Source organism: Myotis lucifugus, unplaced genomic scaffold, assembly GCF_000147115.1.
Source record: "Myotis lucifugus unplaced genomic scaffold, Myoluc2.0 scaffold_0, whole genome shotgun sequence".
Lineage (NCBI taxonomy): Eukaryota > Metazoa > Chordata > Mammalia > Chiroptera > Vespertilionidae > Myotis > Myotis lucifugus.
The window spans coordinates 41,470,693-41,488,897 of NW_005871048.1; the positions used below are offsets into that span (position 1 = coordinate 41,470,693).

Sequence of the window (18,205 nt, forward strand, 5' to 3'; positions counted from 1 at the left end):
AGGTATTTCTTCAGCATATGTCTGATATTTTGCTGCCTGTGGATTCCTCTAAGATTTTTATGGTTTCCCTTCTTACATTAAAGTCCTTAATCCATTTTGAGTTTATTTTTGTGTACGGTGTAAGTTGCAGGTCTAATTTTTTTATTTTTTTGCATGTATCCGTCCAATATTCCCCAACACCATTTATTGAAGAGACTGTCTTGACTCCATTATATGATCTTGCCTCCTTTGTCAAATATTAATTGAGCATAGTGCTTTGGGTTGATTTCTGGGTTCTCTAATCTATTACATTGGTCTATATGTCTGTTCTTGTGCCAGTACCAGGCAGTTTTGAGAACAGTGGCTTTGTAATATAGCTTGATATCTGGTATTGAGATCCCTCCTACTTTGTTCTTCTTTCTCAGGATTGCTGCAGCTATTCGGGGTCTTTTTTTATTCCAGATGAATTTTTAGAGAGTTCGTTCTAGGTCTCTGAAATATGCCATTGGCATTTCAATGGGGAGTGCATTAAATCTATAGATTGCTTTGGGTAGTATGGACATTTTAATAATGTTGATTCTACCAATCCATGAATACAGTATGTTCTTCCATCTGTTTATGTCTTCCTCTATCTCTTTTTTCAGTGTCTGTAGTTTTCTGAGTACAGGTCTTTTACGTCCTTAGTTAAGTTTATTCCTAGGTATCTTAATTTTTTTGGTGCAATGATAAATGGGATTTTTTTTTAAATCTCTCTTTCTGTAAGTTCACTACTGGTGTATAAAAATGCCATAGATTTCTGGGTGTTAATTTTGTATCCTCTACATTGCTGAATTCATTTATTAAGACTAATAATTTTTTGATGGAGTCTTTAGGGTTTTCTATGTACAGTATCATGTCATCTGCAAATAATGACAGTTTTCCTTCTTCTTTTCCAATCTAGATACCTTTTATTTCTTCTTCTTGTCTAATTGCTATGGCTAGCATTTCCACTACTGTGTCGAACAGGAGTGGTGAAAGTGGGCATCCCTGTCTTGTTCCTGTTCTTAGGGGAAATGGTTTTAGTTTTTGCCCATTGAGTATGCTGTTGGCTATAGGTTTGTCATATAAGGCTTTTATTATCTTGAGGTATAATCCCTCTATTTCCACTTTGCTGAGGGTTTTTATCAAGAAAGAATGTTGGATTTTGACAAATGCTTCTTCTGCATCAATTGATATGGCTATGTTTTTTTAAAAAAAATATGGAATTCTTCACAAATTTGCATGTCATCTTTGCACAGGGGCCATGCTAATCTTCTCTGTATTGTTCCAATTTTAGTATATGTGGTGCTGAAGTGAGCACTACAATGACAGTATTTTAATAGCCAATATAAAAATAGACATGAAACAAAACCATACCCAAAGGAATCATCACAAATTAAAGCAATTCTATCAAAAATTAGCAGTTATAAATCTATCAAAAATTAAGACAGGATAGTATTGGCACAGACACAGACACATATATCAATTAAATAGGAGACTAGAAATACTCCCAACACATATGGATGGAAATTTAGTATCTTATAAAAGTGATGTTTCTAAAAGGAAAATAAGAAAAGTTGGATTATTCAATAAATGATGACAACTATATAATCATCTCAGAAAAAAAAAAAGCCAGGCGTATACTTCACCAAAAGAAATTCTACATGGATCAAAAGATTTAAATGTAAAAACATTTATTAAAAATCTACTGTAGCCCTAACCCAGTGGTCGGCAAACTGCGGGTTGGCAAACTGCAGCTCGGCAAACCGCGGCTCGCGAGCCACATGCAGCTCTTTGGCCCCTTGAGTGTGTCTCTTCCACAAAATACCGACTTCTGCGCATGGGCCACGAAGTTTCAATCGCACTGTACGTGCACGCCCGCACGTGGTATTTTGTGGAAGAGCCACACTCAAGGGGCCAAAGAGCCACATGTGGCTCACAAGCCACGGTTTGCCGACCACGGCCCTAACCGGTTTGACTCAGTAGACAGAGCATCTGTCATTTAAATGGTTTGTGCATCAAATGGTTCCATTTTTATTTGGATGTCAGAAATTATTGCAGAGCAAATCTTATCTATCAAATACAAACCTGAGTTGCAGAACTGCCAATATGGAACCATTGTGAAGTGTTCCATATTTTTTCATTTTAATGAAAGAAAGCCAATTCCAAATGTATGAATCCATTTACATAACTGTATATACCAGTAACATGATGCAATTTACTAGCACATCACTTTTTTGGAATGATAAATTTAATGGAGAACTGGTTTCCAGAAGTCAAGGAGAGACTGGGGTGGGGGTGGGTATTCTATAAAAGGGCACCACAAAGGTTCCCTGTGATGACAGAACTATTCAGTATCTTGACTGTAGCACTGTCCGTATCCTGATTGTGATACTGTACCATAGGTTTACAAGATGCTACCATTGGGGAAAACTCGATAAAGGGTATCTTTTATCTGGGATCTCTCTGTATTCATTTTACAACTGGTGTGAATCTACAGTGATCTCCAAATAAAGTGTAATTTAAATTTTTTAAGAAGAAAGTGAGAGAAAGAGGAAGCATTTTACTGTTTTGCAAACATCTCCAAGATGTACCATAAGGAAGAGAAAGCAGTATGGAAGAGAATAGTATACTATTATTTATATAAAAAAGAAGAAAAATGTTCATATTTGTGTATACATAGAGTATCTCTGGAGAAGTAAACCAAAAACTGATAATACTATATATTTGTGGAAAGGGGAACTAGGAAGCTAAAGGACAGATGTGGGAAACATTTTACTGTAAAGTCTTTTTCACAGATAAGGAATTTTAAGATGTGGAATATATTACTTATTCAAAATAATAATAAAATAGAAATTTGAAAATAACATTTAGTTTAGATTCTTGCCTCTCACTATATACCAAATATACCTCATACTATATACCAAAGTCAATAATCATGAATAGAATTAATTTTAAAACTGAAAATTTTATATCTCTGGAGAAAAACTCCCTAATCAGCCCTGGCTGGTTTGGCTCAATGGATAGAGCATCAGCCTGCGGACTGAAGGGTCCCAGGTTCGATTCCGATCAAGGGCACATGCCTGGATTGCAGGCTCGATCCCCAGTAGGGGGCATGCAGGAGGCAGCTGATCAATGATTCTCTCTCATCATTGATGTTTCTATCTCTTTCCCTCTCCCTTCCTCTCTGAAATCAATAAAAATATATTACTAAAAAAAAACCTCACTAATCATAAAAGCAATTTAAGAAATTGCAAAGAAAAAATAGATTTGACTAAACATTCAAAACTTATGTATATAAAAAAAACCTCAAAAATTTTAAAAAGTAAGTAAACTTGAAAAAACTACTTGCAACAAAGAGCTAGAAGGTACATGGCTTTTTCACACACATAAAAATCTCACACAAATTGGTACAGAAAAAAACAACAAAACAATACTAAGATCCTGAAAGCTATAAATTAGCAAGATAAAAAAGGAAAAAATATCTAGTAAATACTTTGAAAAAAAAACAAGTCCCTAATAACTGAAGAAATGCAAATAAACAAATGAAATGACATGCCCACGCCTCTACCATTATATTAAGTAAGAAAAAATTCTATTTGAAGAGTTATATACCTAATGCTGGCAAGAACGTGATTAAACTGGCACTGCAGTGCTGCTGGTAATTACAGCACTGTTCTCCAAAGTAATTTGGCAATAATAATAAAGACTCAGAAAATCTTGGTCTCAGAAAATAATTCTGGCAAATAACATAAAAAATTTAAAAAATTTTAAAGGTATTTTTTTTTTACAAAAGTACTCCTTCAAGTTTCATGCTACCCATTAGAGATCACCATCCTTTAATGAGATCTTAAGTCACCCCAATATTCTTCTGAAGTCTTTGATACAGGTTCACAAATTTTTCCATCCCAGTCCTTCCCACATGCACAGCTTCGGAATGCATAAAAATAAAATATACAAACAAATTCTAATTTTACCTTCAATTCTTATAGGTGTCAGGATATTTCTCGACAAGTAAATAAAATGCAAACACTGCTTTGTTTTGCTTCCATAGGTCAGAAGGGTCTTTGCTTTAAAGAAATGGCAATTAAGGGTCTATTTACAGCTAGTTCAATGGCTCCGCACTAATAAACTAGCTGTAACTTCCTACCTTATCTTCTTTCAATATAGTGGTGAGTGGGGAGGATGATGGGAAGGAGATAGATAAGATTTGCTCTGCAATAATTTCTGACTCCCTAATAAAAATAACAATTGCCATGTTTTTACTAGTTGAGTCTGATATCCAACCCATTCTATATAAACAACAAAGCAAGTAGTTATCACATACATACCTGAGTTGCTGAACTGCCAATATTCTCAGATTGAGTATTAACAACACTTGGAGATGGATGTATATTAGAGGACTCTTGAACTTTTTTCTGGCTTTCACTAAGTGGATTGGATCTTTTCAAATTCTGTCTTGATATAGGTATAAGGGGTTTTAGGCGTTTCTTTCTATGAACATGAGTAGGTTCATCAGACTCCAAACTATTCTTTGAACATATTAAAGACAAAAATCCCAGGGGTCTTCTGCCAGGTCTAGAAATACAAACATAAAGACATTCAAGAATATCCAGGAAAACACATTCTTAATAACAACTTCTTTCCATTGATCCTACAATGGCATATGTACTAGTAATACGTCATTAGTGCATAAATTATTGCTTAAAAGTGCATACAAATCACCTGGGTATCTTATTAAAATGAAGATTCTGACTGAATTAATGGGGGTAGAGCCTGGGTTCTGTATTTCTAACAACTTCTCAAATGATGTCTATGCTGCTGGTCCCATGACCATACTGAATAGCAAGGCTCTAGAGCAGATGTCAGCAAACTAGGCCAAATGTAGTCCACCACTCGATTCGATAAACGAATTTTACTGAACACAGTTGTGTTCATCTGTTTAAATGATTGCTTTTGCACTATAAATGCAGGGTTGAGTAGTTGCAAAGACATAAAGGCCACAAAGCCTAAAAAATATACTACACGATCTTTAGCAAAAAAATTTGCTGACCCATATTCTAGAATACTGCTTCTCAATCGGTTTTAAACCAAAACCCCATGATGCCTCCCTCCTTCTATATTCAGCACATCTCTTAGACCAGAAAAGATACTGCTGAGCTTCACTTTCTGTAGTTTAGACAACAAGAACGGTAGACTCATTACATATGCCTTTTTAAGCTACATATGCCCTTCTCCCTTTCCTTTTGTGGAGGTTAGTGAATGTCCTCCCTCTTCAACTCACCAACACCATATTAATGACTTTAATACTGCTGACAAGAACAGTAATTATCCATAACCCAGAATGCTCAACTTCTAGAGTATGAGGAAAATAAGGTGGGGAAAGCCGGCTTTGGGCTTACATTTCACACTGACTCTCATAGAGACAAAGCCATGGTTTGCCTCTTTGGTATGCCATAAGGGAGAAAAATGCACATTTTCTGGGACCTCAATAAAACAACATCCAGAACTACTTCTGATGTTAACCCTATGTCTCAGATCATCTACATGTGCACTGGCAGCTACTATATGATTGATAGAATAAATAAGGATCAAAATAATAACCAAGGACAATGTGGAAGACCAAATGTACAATACTAAACTCTAAACATTTTCTATCTAAAGAGTCAAAGTTTTGCCGAAACCGGTTTGGCTCAGTGGATAGAGCGTCGGCCTGCGGACTGAAAGGTCCCAGGTTCGATTCCGGTCAAGGGCATGTACCTGGGTTGCGGGCACATCCCCAGTAGGGGATGTGCAGGAGGCAGCTGGTCGATGTTTCTCTCTCATCGATGTTTCTAACTCTCTATCTCTCTCCCTTCCTCTCTGTAAAAAATCAATAAAATATATAAAAAAAAAAATAAAAAATAAAAAAAATAAAGAGTCAAAGTTTCAGCACTTAGAGATTTTCTCAAGATACCTGGATAGTGGGGTTTTTGAAGATGATGTGATGCTATCCACTTGTTCAGACTTAGAAGCTGCACAAGTTCCTTCTTCCTTATCAGACACAATCACCTTATCCTGAGGTAAATGAGGTGTATTCTTTTCTATATGTGTATCTATTATTTTATCAAGAGGTCTAGATCCCATACTCTGAAAAGTTGCTTCAAGTTGCTCTTTCTGAGGTTCTGGTGTTGTATGTGTGCTTTTTGAAGTAGGGAAGATATTTTGTCCCTTGTAAGACTTCCCTTAAAAAAAAGAAAAAAAATGGTAAGCACATATATTGAAATTAACACAACCAATGGAACTTCAATACCTGAAGGAAAAAACCCATGACATTCTATCCTAAACAGCTCTAATAAGCTAAATTATAATTAGAGTAAGCTGAATTATAAATTAGGGAGTTACCTGGATGCTTAAGAATAATATAACTAGCTAAAAGTTAAAGTAACAGCTTCTCAAGAACAGTCTTATCAATATATTTTCACCTAGAAAATCTTTCTCCATAAATATTTCTTAAACTAACAAAGTGATCATTTTCTAATCTCAGGGTGTAGCGAAGGACCTATGAAAACTCCTTTGTACCCAGCTTTCTAATTCCTAAAATGTAGTTGTTGAGCTTTCTCAGAAATCCTGTAGAGATGTGGTTTTCTATTAAATACAGGAAGAAAGTAGACTTTTATGGCTACCAAAGTGCCAAATCCATAATCTCAGCAGGGAAAAAAGAATCTAATAATAAAAGCATGATTCTTAGAGAACAGTGAGCAAGACTCTGCTTCAATCCCAAATTTGAACAAGATGCATCAAAAATAATCAGGGGTACTTAGGAAAATATAATCACATTAAAATTTATTTCACTCACCTGTTTCCTCAAAAACATTTATTAATTCCTTTGAACATACCTGTTTTAAGAAAATTTACAAAAAAATTAGAAATCCATTTATCAAATAAAATGAAGCAGGCTGGGAGAGGTCAGTGAGGGGAAAAGGAGACATATGTAATACTTTCAACAATAAAGAATTTTTTTAAAAAAGTTAACCAAAAATGTCTGCATGTGAAAACCACATAAAATAGAGTGAAATGAAAAATAGCCAACTGGGAAAAAATATCTGCAACTCATATCTCAGGCATATATATATAGGAGAGTTCCTTCAAATCCATAAGAAAAAGATTAACAACCCAATTAAAAAATGAGTAAGGAATACACAGAGTCATCTCACAGAAAACACAAATGGCTTAAAAATATGAAAAGATGCTCCATCCTTACTCATAATAAGAGAAATTAAAACTATTCTGGGAGACCATTTTTCACCTATCAGATATACAAGGATACACTGCCTCTGTTGTCTGCTATCATCTAAGGACTATTGGTCTTCAAGTGTCCCTTTGAGAATACAGATTTATGGCTAAATTAATTTTGCCATAGTGTGGTTACATACATTATAAGTACCAGAAACAAAAAACAGAGGGTGCTAAGAAACATACAACACAGTGCATGTTGATTGAATCTGCATAGTATTATCAGGCTCCCCTAAGGTAGTGATCACTGAGTTAAAGAGGTTTGTATGTTTTAAGGGAGGGGTGGAGAACGTCTGGCTCATGGGCCATATAAGGCCTGATTATTTGGTCTGTTCCTGCCAAGGCATTCGGCGTGAGTTAATTAAATGTTTGACCAAATATAGAAAGCTAATTTTTAAGTTGATAATTATAAATATGATCTTATAAATATTTATGAGAATGATGTTATAAATATCCAAATGGCCCTTGACAGAAAAAAGGTTCCCCACCACTGTTTTAAGGGAACAGTTCAGAAAAAGAAACAGCAAAAAAATGGCCGGGGACATGAAGGAGTACTGTGCTTTTGAGAAAAAAGATGGCCAATATGGTTAGGGAGTAAGGTAGAAATTAGCACAAGACTAGAGACATAAATGAACCAGGTAAGTATAGGGCCTTAGAAGTTCTGTTTTTGTTCCTAATAGCAATAAGAAGCTTTAAGCATTATAATGGTGGTGGTGATATTAGTATCATCATTTTATACAATAGCAAACTCAATCAGAGAGGTGAAGTAGCTTGCCTAAGGTCTCACAGCTATAAGTGGTACAACCAAGATCCAGATCTGTATGATGCTTTCAGCCTACTTTTTAGCTAATGATACAGAGCCAGGAATGGATTTCTTGATTAATGTCCATCAATTTTCTTATAGAATAGGTTGAAAGTAAAAATACAAAACCAGTTTTACTTTAATTATTTAGGGTGAAAAGTATTAGAACTATCTATATATATAAAAGCCTAAGCAACCATTATGACTGAGCAACCAGAACGACTGGTTGACTAGTCGCTATGATGCACACTGACCACCAGGGGGTAGACGTTCAACGCAGGAGCTGCCCCCTGGTGGTCAGTGCACTCCCACAGCCAAACTCCTGCGGCCCTTCCCCTTGGCCAGCCAACCTCCCGTGGTCCCTCCCCCCAATCAGGGGGTCAGCCAGCCAACTTCCTGCAGCCTCTGCCCACCCCCCCTGACTAGCTGGCCCCCCCATCAGCCCCAATCAGGGGGCCAGCCGGCCAATCTCCCAGGGTTCCTCCTCCCGGCCGGCCCCCCGATAGGTCTTGATCGCAAGCCAGGCCAAGAGACCCCACCCGTTTATGAATTCATGCACCGGGCCTCTAGTCTTTATATAAAGAATATAAAGGGAAAAAACAAATCAATCTGTTATAATATGGCCATCTTACTTAGTGGCTCTCTTACCTCAGAGGTATATTCTTGACAATCATCTCTTAAAGTGAGTGAATGTTTTTTGGCAGGAGGAACATGGTCACTTTCATCAGACCTACAATGAAATCTCTTCCTAGACATAAGATCCAAATTAGCAGGAGGCTTTTCAGAAGCATCACTTCCAGAATTAGATAAACACATGGCATCCTGACCAACTGAAGTTATTGGAAAATTCATACTGCATAGAAAATACATACACATTAAATCAGTTAATTAGAGGTGATTTAATGAGGTTAAAGACTGAGCTATTCCAATCAAAACTGCCAAAAACACTTCAAAGTAACTAACACATACATGGCCATGACCACAAAAATGTTATTGAGCCTCCATCAATACTTAAAGGCTTAGAAACTAAATTCCATACTATTGAATGAAATCTGAGGTATAAAAAATGTCTGTAAAGTTTAATTTTAATCCAAAATGTCTCTTTCTGATATAAAAGACTTCAATTTCTAATTCTATTTAATGGACAATTAAGCATCTTAATCAGTGACTATTAAAATACAACTTAAGAATTCTACTGTAAAGAATTAAAATGAGCATCAAAAATATATAGAAATGTTACCTCTCCTATTTTTGCAACTTTCTGTGAGTGTATTTAGGATATATATTTATGTTTACAAAGTAACAAAATTTAAAATATATGTAAATGTTTACAAAGTAACCATACCTTTAATAGATGCCACTTTATGATCTACATTTATAGGTGCTTTTAGCTTTCAAAATACATAAAATACCACAAAAGCTTCATACAAAAAATATTATACATTTGTGATATCTTCATCAGATATAAAATAAATGATTTCTTCTCTACCACATGATTACTAAATAAAATATCTAGAATTACTAATGTTGGTAAATGGCTCATTCCTATCAATACTATTTGATTCATAAAGCAATTTTTCTCCTAGCAAAAACAGTTTAGCTCATCCATTACCTCATGTTGCTCTTTTCTTCTGAAGTCACTGATTTGACCAATATGGGCGCTGGCAGTAAAGGGTTTGGCATTAACTGTGTAGAGTTTTCAGTAAATTCTTCTACTGAATCGGTTGGAATTTCCACCAGAGTTAAAATGAATGCTTGCTCTTCCTCAGCATCATGATGTACGTTACCAACTAGATTGACTATCAAAATTTAAAAGTTAGTAATGAAAAGCTGAACCATGAAAGTACAGAAAATCATTTCATTTCTAAAAAGTCTCAAAACAACTTATCACTAAGAATAAAAGCTGAATTACACCCAAAAATAAAAAGTAATTTTATAAAGGATAAAGATAATTCACTATGGAAATTTATAATTTTGAGCAACAAAATACTTCAAGTTGTTTTTTATTTGTTTTTTTAATTTAAGGCCATCATAGACCTCCCCCTGCCAAAAAAACACACAACTGTTTTGTTTTTTCCACAGTCAAATTGGGGAGTAAAAACCATACTGTTAGGTTCTATGATACTTTATTGAAGCAGATTATCATACCTGCTAAATCCTGAGGATTGCTTACATTCTCTTGTTGGACTTCTGGAGTACTAGTTGGTATACACTGCCATAAAAATTAAAATGAAAAAGGTTGACCAAATCTCAGTTTTAAAAAGTCTTCCTGACAATTTGATATACTGAACAGTTATGGTTTCAAAACTCAACAATTATCTAACCCTATGCAATTTTTCAAAGTGTTTTTGGAAACTTGATTGTACCAATAAACTTTTGATTAACATTTACACACAGAAATTCAGACTGAATTGTTTAATATGTGGTCTATGAAATGAATTTTGACAGAAAAGGGAGCCCTAGCTGGTTGGCTCAGTGGATAGAGCTCCGGCCTGGGGACTGAAGGGTCGCGGGTTCGATTCTGGTCAAGGGCACATGCCTGAGTTGCGGGCTCGATCCCCATTAAGGGATCTGCAGGATGCAGCCAATGATTCTCTCTCATTATTGATGTTTCTCTCTCTCTCTCTCTCTCTCCCTCTCCCTTCCTCTCTGAAATCAATAAAATTGTTACCCCATATCTCACAGTGTTAGACACGTAGCTTCTCAGATCCAGGGGCTAAGTAGCAAAAGGTGAATTCTCTATGTACAAAACACTTCACTTTTCAAAGCTTTTACAACAAAGCTAAGTATTGGCTAGTTTATCTCTGTGCTCCAGAGACTAAAAACAAAATAAAAATTCTATCACAGTACATTCTTGCAAAGGCAAAACAGATCAGTGGTTGCCAGGGGCTGAGGGTAGGAGAGGAGGGATGACTAAAAAAGGACACCAGAGAATTCGGGCGATGATCGAACTGTTCATGTATTAGTCACATGACTATGTGTTTGTCAAAATGTATAGAATTGCACATTAAAGAGGGTGAAAGGTATTGTGTTTATATTATACCTTAATTTTTTTTTAAATGAGGAACAAACACCTAGCCACCACTTATTATATTTTTCATTCCTTTACCTCTGGCACATAAGGTGTAAGCACATTGTCTCCACTTGAGTCCTTTCCCAGGGGCTCTCCAACAGAACTCTCACTAAGACCCCTACCCAAACCAAGTGTGTGGGAGCTTGTCTCAGAGGAAACAACTGGAGTAAATGACAATATCTGAACTTCTTGAGATCCCTGCGCTTGATCTTCCTTTCTGAAAGAGAAATTAGTATGTATTAGAGTTTCAGTATACTTATATTTGAAATCAAGCAGACAACCACAGCATGTTTAGAGCTAGGTACATCAAATTCATCTATTTTATTGTTTTTTTAAACTTTTATATTATATTAATGCAACAGAACCTGGATGTTTGTTTGTTTTTAAATTAAATTCATCCCACAATCTCTCCTCTTTACCTTTCCTTTAGGCTTGCTTCCTGCAAAATACTGGTCTCTTCAATACCATGGTCATGTGCCAACCTGCTCTGCTCCTTATTCTCTGCTATTGTTTCTGATTCAAGGTTTTTATCTTCTAATCCCGTTGCTTTAGGAGTATTTTTCTCCGTTTCTTAAATAAAAAAACATTTAAGATATAATCCAAAATAGTACAGCTAAAATCTCCATATTAGAAACATATTTTCTCTTCAAAGACAGATCACTATATAGTGGGCTCTTTCAAACATCTCTTAATCCAAAAAGCAAGTTTATTATTATTTTTTAATATATTCTTATTGATTTCAGAGAGATGAAGGAAGAGGGAGAGAGAGATAGAAACATCAATGATGAGAGAGAATCATTGATCGGTTGCCTCCTGCACGCCCTCTCCTGGGAATCGAGCCAGCAATCTAAGCATATGCCCCAACTAGGAATCAAATCATGACCTCCTGGTTCACAGGTTAATGCTCAACCACTGAGCCATGCCTGCCAGGCTAAAATGCAAGTTTATTGACAGGGCACATATTTCACTCCTGGCTACCACAAAAACTGCATCTCCATTTAATGGTAATAGAAGTATAATTAGAAATCCACCAACAAAAGAAGTTTACAGGTGGATATACATGAGGTCTGGTTAGTTCCACCTTGGGAAAAGTACTGGGAAGGAGCTGTTCTACAAAGAATAATGTTACAAAGGGAAAGGAAATGACTTCTATATAGGAAAGGTAACTTGAGCCAGCATGAGAGTGCTTCTGGGTACTGCTCAGACCAGAGTAACAGGCATTGCTGGTTGAAAGAGAAACCCCAGAAATCAGGAATCCCAAAACAGAAATGATGATGTTAACTATCCAGACCTTCTACATACAACATACAGGGTTTAACACAATCTTGGTAAATATATTAACACCACTAAGTTGTACATTTTTAAAAGTGCAGAACGGTGTACCGTATGCATATATTTTTATTCTTCCTGAAAGAAATATAGATATGTATGTATATATGATTGTATGGGCATACACACACCCTCATTAGATACTTATGTGTATAAAATCTTTCTGGAAGTCTATAATAAAAACGGTTAAAAACAGTTTACCACTAGAAGTGAGATTAGAGGGCTGGGAACCTAAGGAGGAAGGAGTTTTTAAAATCATATGCCTTTTGGGCACTGTCTTATTTTCTGCCACATGCATGTATACCTTTCTAAGAAATGTGTGCTTGAACATTCATGTACACACACACACATTCACACACAGAAAAAAATATATATGAAGAGAAAGTTTGATCAAGTAAATATAGGAAAATGGTAATAATTATTGAAACCAATTGGTGGATTTATAGGTATTTATTTTATAGCTCATTCTACTTTTTGTACATTTGAAATTAATAGTAAGTTAAAATAAAGTTTAACAACTGAATATTCCATTTGAAATGTTATGTAATTTCTTGTGTCAAAGTAATTTTGTAACTCTCAAGGGAACAATAAAATTTACCTCTTTGAATTTCCACTTCTCCTTTGGTTACAAGCAAACTGGGAACTTCCTGATGAGCACCAAATCTGTTGGTCCCTAAAATCTTCCTAAGATTTGGCTTAGGCTTGGCAAATCTCCTTCTCATTCTGAGATTACTGGTCACCTCTGAAGTTGTATTCCTAGAAAAAGAGTGGGAAAAGAGAGAAATCTATCAATGTGTAAGAATTCTCTCTCACATTGATACATTCTGGCTAGCACTGATACAGACAGATATGTGCCACCTTCTAAGGAGCCACATCATCTGAAGTTTCATTTCTTAATGCTAAAATTACGTGGTAGTAACTTTTCTAAAGGTCTTGAGAGGGAAAGAGATTCTGGACCATATTTGTAAAACAGAGACTAAAACTATTTATATAAAACTATTTCATTAAAGCTTTAAAGACATGCTTATTGCAGTAATTTTAATACTCAAAACATTAAACTAAAATCACAATCAGCAAATTATTACTTTAAAGGATAAGAAATCAGTACTGCCTACTTTACATTTACACAAGTATTATTCAAAACTATTAACTAAATTGATGGTTAGTTTAAATATATTTATTAATAGGATACTGTAATTTATTTTTTGGTAAAACTCAAAAGAAATAAAGCAAAATAAACCTGGTTGATCTAGCGTTTTCCTTTACTTTCTCCATTAAACCAATTTCTTCTTTAGTACTTTGTTCCTCCAATTCAATCTTGTTTTCTTCTAATGATGAAAGAGGTACACTATTGACAGGTGAAGAAAGCTCCTGACATTCATAAACAATTTTGTCACTGACATTATCTGGGTTAAAAGGAATATGGCTTTTATCCTTTGAATGAACACCAGGAAGTACACATATTCCTATTGCAGAAAAAAATAGAAAATACAAATAGATGTCAAAATAAAATAAATCCTTCAACATTCAGCAATTGCAAAATTCTATACCGTTTTTAAAGTTTGCTCTTTTGGGCTCCTAAATTAAATTTATGATCCCACTCTTCATGCCAAATATTTTACCTTTTCTAAGCTTAATAATTCTTATAGACTGAAATATTTGGGTTATTATAAGTAAAAATGAATCTTTTTGTTACTTTCAATAACTATATAACCTCAAATGAATTAAGAAAATCACCTTTATTTACAATTTTTAAAAACCTGTACTTTATGTCCTAGAGATTTGTGACAGGCTCCAATGCAATACTCTGTCATTAAGAATCAAGCCTGGAAAAAAAAAAAAGAATGAAGCCCGCTCTGGCCTGGTGGATCAATTGATTGGAGCATCATCCAGTACACCAAAAGATCACAGGTTTAATTCCCGGTCAGGGCACATACCAAGGTTGTGGGTTCAATCCTTGGTATGGGAGGCAACTGATGGATGTCTCTCTCACACTGATGTTTCTCTTTCCTTCTCCATTCTCCTCTCTCTAAAATCAATAAAAACATATCCTCAAGTGAGGATTAAAACAAAGAAAGATAAATCATGACTCTGTTCACCTCATATCATCTACGGTTTACACATTTTTAAAAGAAACATTTCTGTATCTGCATGACATATTCATAGAGTAAAATACTTAGTCAAGACCATTGCTTTTCAGCCTAAAATATTAAAAATCTGGGTTGACATATAATTTGGCTCAGTCCAAACTAACAGAACATTCTAAACCAAATAATCTCAATGATGGCTACTGCCCCTTCATACTGTATTTGAATGTCACGTAACTGTGGAACTACCCAAAGCAGCAGCTCCTTTGCTAAAGAAACATGTATAAAGTAATCAGTGATCAGTATGTGCAGTTAACCAATGATGTTTATGATAACAAAGGTAACTGAGCACGTACTATGTGCTGGGGATACAGCACTGAACAACTATTCCACAAATACAGATTACTCTTAATAAGCCAAGTGCACTACCTTGAAATGGTGGCCACTACATCTAAAGGGGCAGTTAGATGGATCATTGCATACATATTATCTTTTCTGGAAAAACAACAAAGTGGTGCCAACTTCAAATGTAACAGGCAGGTATTCACTTATTATGCAAATGTGGGTATAATTTCTTAAAAGTTGGACTTTAAAAGCTTCTTTTTTTTTAAGGACTTATTTTTCATTCTTACCATCACTCTGCTCTGTACTGATCTCTGACTGCAACACTAGATCTCCCATTGTAAGTAAAGTAATGGCAGCTTCAGTGCTTCCATCGTTGGTTTCTTGTGAGAAAATATACCAACATTAAAACAGAAGAATGCATCTGGAAATTTAAGTTTGTTTACTTAGAAAAAGTTTTTAAATTCAGGTGTTTATCCTCTAGTAACAAATTTCAATATCCTCTATACCACTAATCCCTTACTAGGGTAATGTTTTCATTAATTTACTGTAAGTAAAGAAATCATCAACTGTTGGCTTTTACTCAATGCAAATGCCTCCCTCCCATTAAGTAACTCAGTATCTTCAAAAAAATGCATCTATGCAGATCAGAGGAAAAATACTTCTTTACTAAACATTTAACTCAATTCATTTTCTACAGTAACATTCCAAGAATTCACATTTCTCCTAGAGGTAACACATTCAAAAGCTGAATCATTTTGTTCAACTCTCCAGCAAAATGACTCATTTACAAACTACCACCACTACTATGTCATTGTGCGAGTGTTAACCAAGTAGTTTTTAACAGTTTCCAATTAAAAGTTACCTGTTTCATCTTGGGTATGTTCACCTGTGGTCATTTCCTAAAAGAGGAAAAGTAATATCTTATGTAGTTTCCCAAATTATTTGTTCTGTATCTCAAGAAACACTATGTTGTACAGATCTATCTGTGCTTTTAATTACAATGGAGTGTGAACTGGTTTTTCCCCCTTAATTATAATTACTGATAAAATTTCATAAACAAGAACAGAAATAATTAAAAATCCAAATTCTTTTGTCTATTGCTCCTTATTTTACCTTTTTTTTTGTATTGTGTATAAATGTTAATTATGATTATATTGCAATCTGCATCTACCATTCTTACTTTAGTTCTTCACTTCATAATCCTTCAGCTTTAGTCATAGCTGGCATAAGTTTTGACTCAATGGAAACCACAGTCTGAAAAATATCACAATTTTTTTTACACTACTAAGAAGTTATAGGACTGATGTCCAGCATGACAGCATGAGGAGCTCTGCTGACCCTCTCCCCACTGAAAATGGTGAAATTTATTTAAAAGCAATCATTAAGGCCTCTGGAAATAATCCTAAGAGCAGAGAATGAAAGATCATCTATTCGTGAAACTTGATAACAAAGGGAAGACACGTGGTATTTGAACAAAGACTGCTCTCTTCCTCCTTCTTCCCAGCTCAGCAGACAGAGATTCCACCTCAAACTGCTGCAGCCAAGAAAACAGGGCCCTTTCTCCCTGCAGGTCCCAGCTAGAGGGCTTTCTTCCTAAGAGGAGCAGGTATAAGATTCATAAAAGATAATAGACCAATATCTAATATGAATATGGACACAAAAATCATCAATGAAATACAAGCAAACAGAATTCAGCAACATATAAAATTACACATCATGAACAAGTAGGATTCATCCCAGGTGCAATGTTTTAACATCCAAAATTCAATCAGTATGATACATCGTATCAATACAATAAAAAACAAGTATCACATGATCATCTCAATAGATACAGAAAAAGCATATCATAAATTCTAACCCCCTTTCATGATAAAATACACACACAAACCAGAAATAGAACTTTTTTAAATTTATAAAGGACATCTATGAAAAACACCATAGCTAACATCAAAGTTAACGGTGAAAGATTAAATGTTTTCTGCTAAGACCAGGAACGAGACAAGAATGTCCACTCTTGTTACCTGTATTCAACACTGTATTGGAGGTTCTAGCCAGGGCAATTCGGCAAGCAAAAGAAATAAAGGACAGCCAGATTGGAAAGTATTGTAAATTGAATTGTGTCCCCCAGAAAGATGTTGAAGTCCTAACCCTCAGTACCATGAATATGACCTTATCTGGGACGCACAGTCTTCGTAGAGGTAATCAAGTTAAAATTAGGCCCGACAGGATTAGGGTTGGCCCTAACCCAGTATGACTGCTGTCCTATAAGAGGAGAAGAAACACAGACACACAGACAGAAAGAAAACCATGGCAATGAAGGCAAAGTTTGGAATTGTGCTGCCACGAGCCAAGTAATGACAAGGACCGCGACAACTGCCAGAAGGTAAGAGCAAGGCCTGGGATGGTTTCTCCCTCAGAGCCTCCAGAAGGAGCCATCACTGACCTTGATTCATGCTACAATATGAACCTTGAAAACATTATGCTAAAATAAGCCAGACACAAAAACCGTGAGTCCATTTACACTGAATGGCCAGATTATTATGACCGGCCAGATTATTATGATCACCCCATTAGTACAATGAAGTGAATTAATTATGCAAATAATAATAATAATAAAACCTTGAGAGTATTTGCTTAGGAAGTTTTCAATACTCAGTATTTTGGAAGTATCAATGAACTACTGATGGGGTGGTCATAATAATCGGGCCATTCAGTGTACATGCAATGTCCAGAATACACAGATCTATAGTGACAGAAAGTAGATTGGTTGGCTAGACCTGGGGAAGGATGGGAAGCAGTGGGGAGCAACTGCTAATGGGTATGGGGTTTCTTTTTGAAGTGATGACAATGTTCTAAAATTAACTGTGATGATGTTTGCACATAACTGTATACTAAAAATCATTGAAATGTACACTTTAAATGGGTGAACTGTAGGGTGTGTGAACTGTGTCTTAATAAAGATGTTTTTAAAAAGTTGTAATTTCAAGTCTTCATTTTCAAAATTAAGATAAATTCTAACCAAATAAGAAAGAATACCAAGCAAAATGCAATTAAATACATTCCAAATAATTTATATTTGGTATAGATTTAATGCAACATAAGATTATGAGCATACCCACACATACACAAAGATCACTGCTCTTCACTGCTCTTCAGGTTAAATACAAAACCTATAGATTATTCATCAGTTCTACTATTCACACTTACAGCTCCCTACATGACAAAAATTAGTGAACTGCTTGTAAACCTAAAGTATTCAAAATAAACTTCCAGTCTTTTTTTAAAAAAGTTACAAAG

At 35.3% G+C, this 18,205-nt stretch overlaps 1 protein-coding gene and 1 non-coding gene across 12 annotated transcripts in view; both read right to left on the bottom strand.

Annotated features, from left to right (window-relative positions):
- The window catches only part of BDP1 (B double prime 1, subunit of RNA polymerase III transcription initiation factor IIIB), an 88,627-nt gene that overhangs the window by 4,786 nt on the left and 65,636 nt on the right, over nucleotides 1-18,205 (bottom strand). For 6 of the 11 annotated variants that reach the window (XR_002828352.1, XM_023750973.1, XM_023750967.1 and 3 more), the window contains 12 exons: nucleotides 15,771-15,807; nucleotides 15,196-15,288; nucleotides 13,717-13,942; nucleotides 13,075-13,232; nucleotides 11,567-11,717; nucleotides 11,184-11,364; nucleotides 10,223-10,286; nucleotides 9,687-9,873; nucleotides 8,723-8,927; nucleotides 6,836-6,875; nucleotides 5,954-6,221; nucleotides 4,329-4,575 (listed from right to left, as the gene is read on the bottom strand). Coding sequence is in view for 10 of the 11 variants with exons in the window: in XM_023750973.1 (XP_023606741.1) it covers nucleotides 4,329-4,575; nucleotides 5,954-6,221; nucleotides 6,836-6,875; nucleotides 8,723-8,927; nucleotides 9,687-9,873; nucleotides 10,223-10,286; nucleotides 11,184-11,364; nucleotides 11,567-11,717; nucleotides 13,075-13,232; nucleotides 13,717-13,942; nucleotides 15,196-15,288; nucleotides 15,771-15,807 (1,857 nt within the window). In the remaining variant the exon portion in view is untranslated. Of the gene's footprint in view, nucleotides 1-4,328; nucleotides 4,576-5,953; nucleotides 6,222-6,835; nucleotides 6,876-8,722; nucleotides 8,928-9,686; nucleotides 9,874-10,222; nucleotides 10,287-11,183; nucleotides 11,365-11,566; nucleotides 11,718-13,074; nucleotides 13,233-13,716; nucleotides 13,943-15,195; nucleotides 15,289-15,770; nucleotides 15,808-18,205 lie in introns of those variants that run through there. The other 5 variants (XM_014451964.2, XM_023750988.1, XM_023750992.1 and 2 more) reach the window with 5 other exon arrangements.
- Nucleotides 1,212-1,318, bottom strand: LOC111825666. Its single transcript, XR_002828852.1, has one exon. It is a non-coding gene; the product is annotated as a U6 spliceosomal RNA (small nuclear RNA).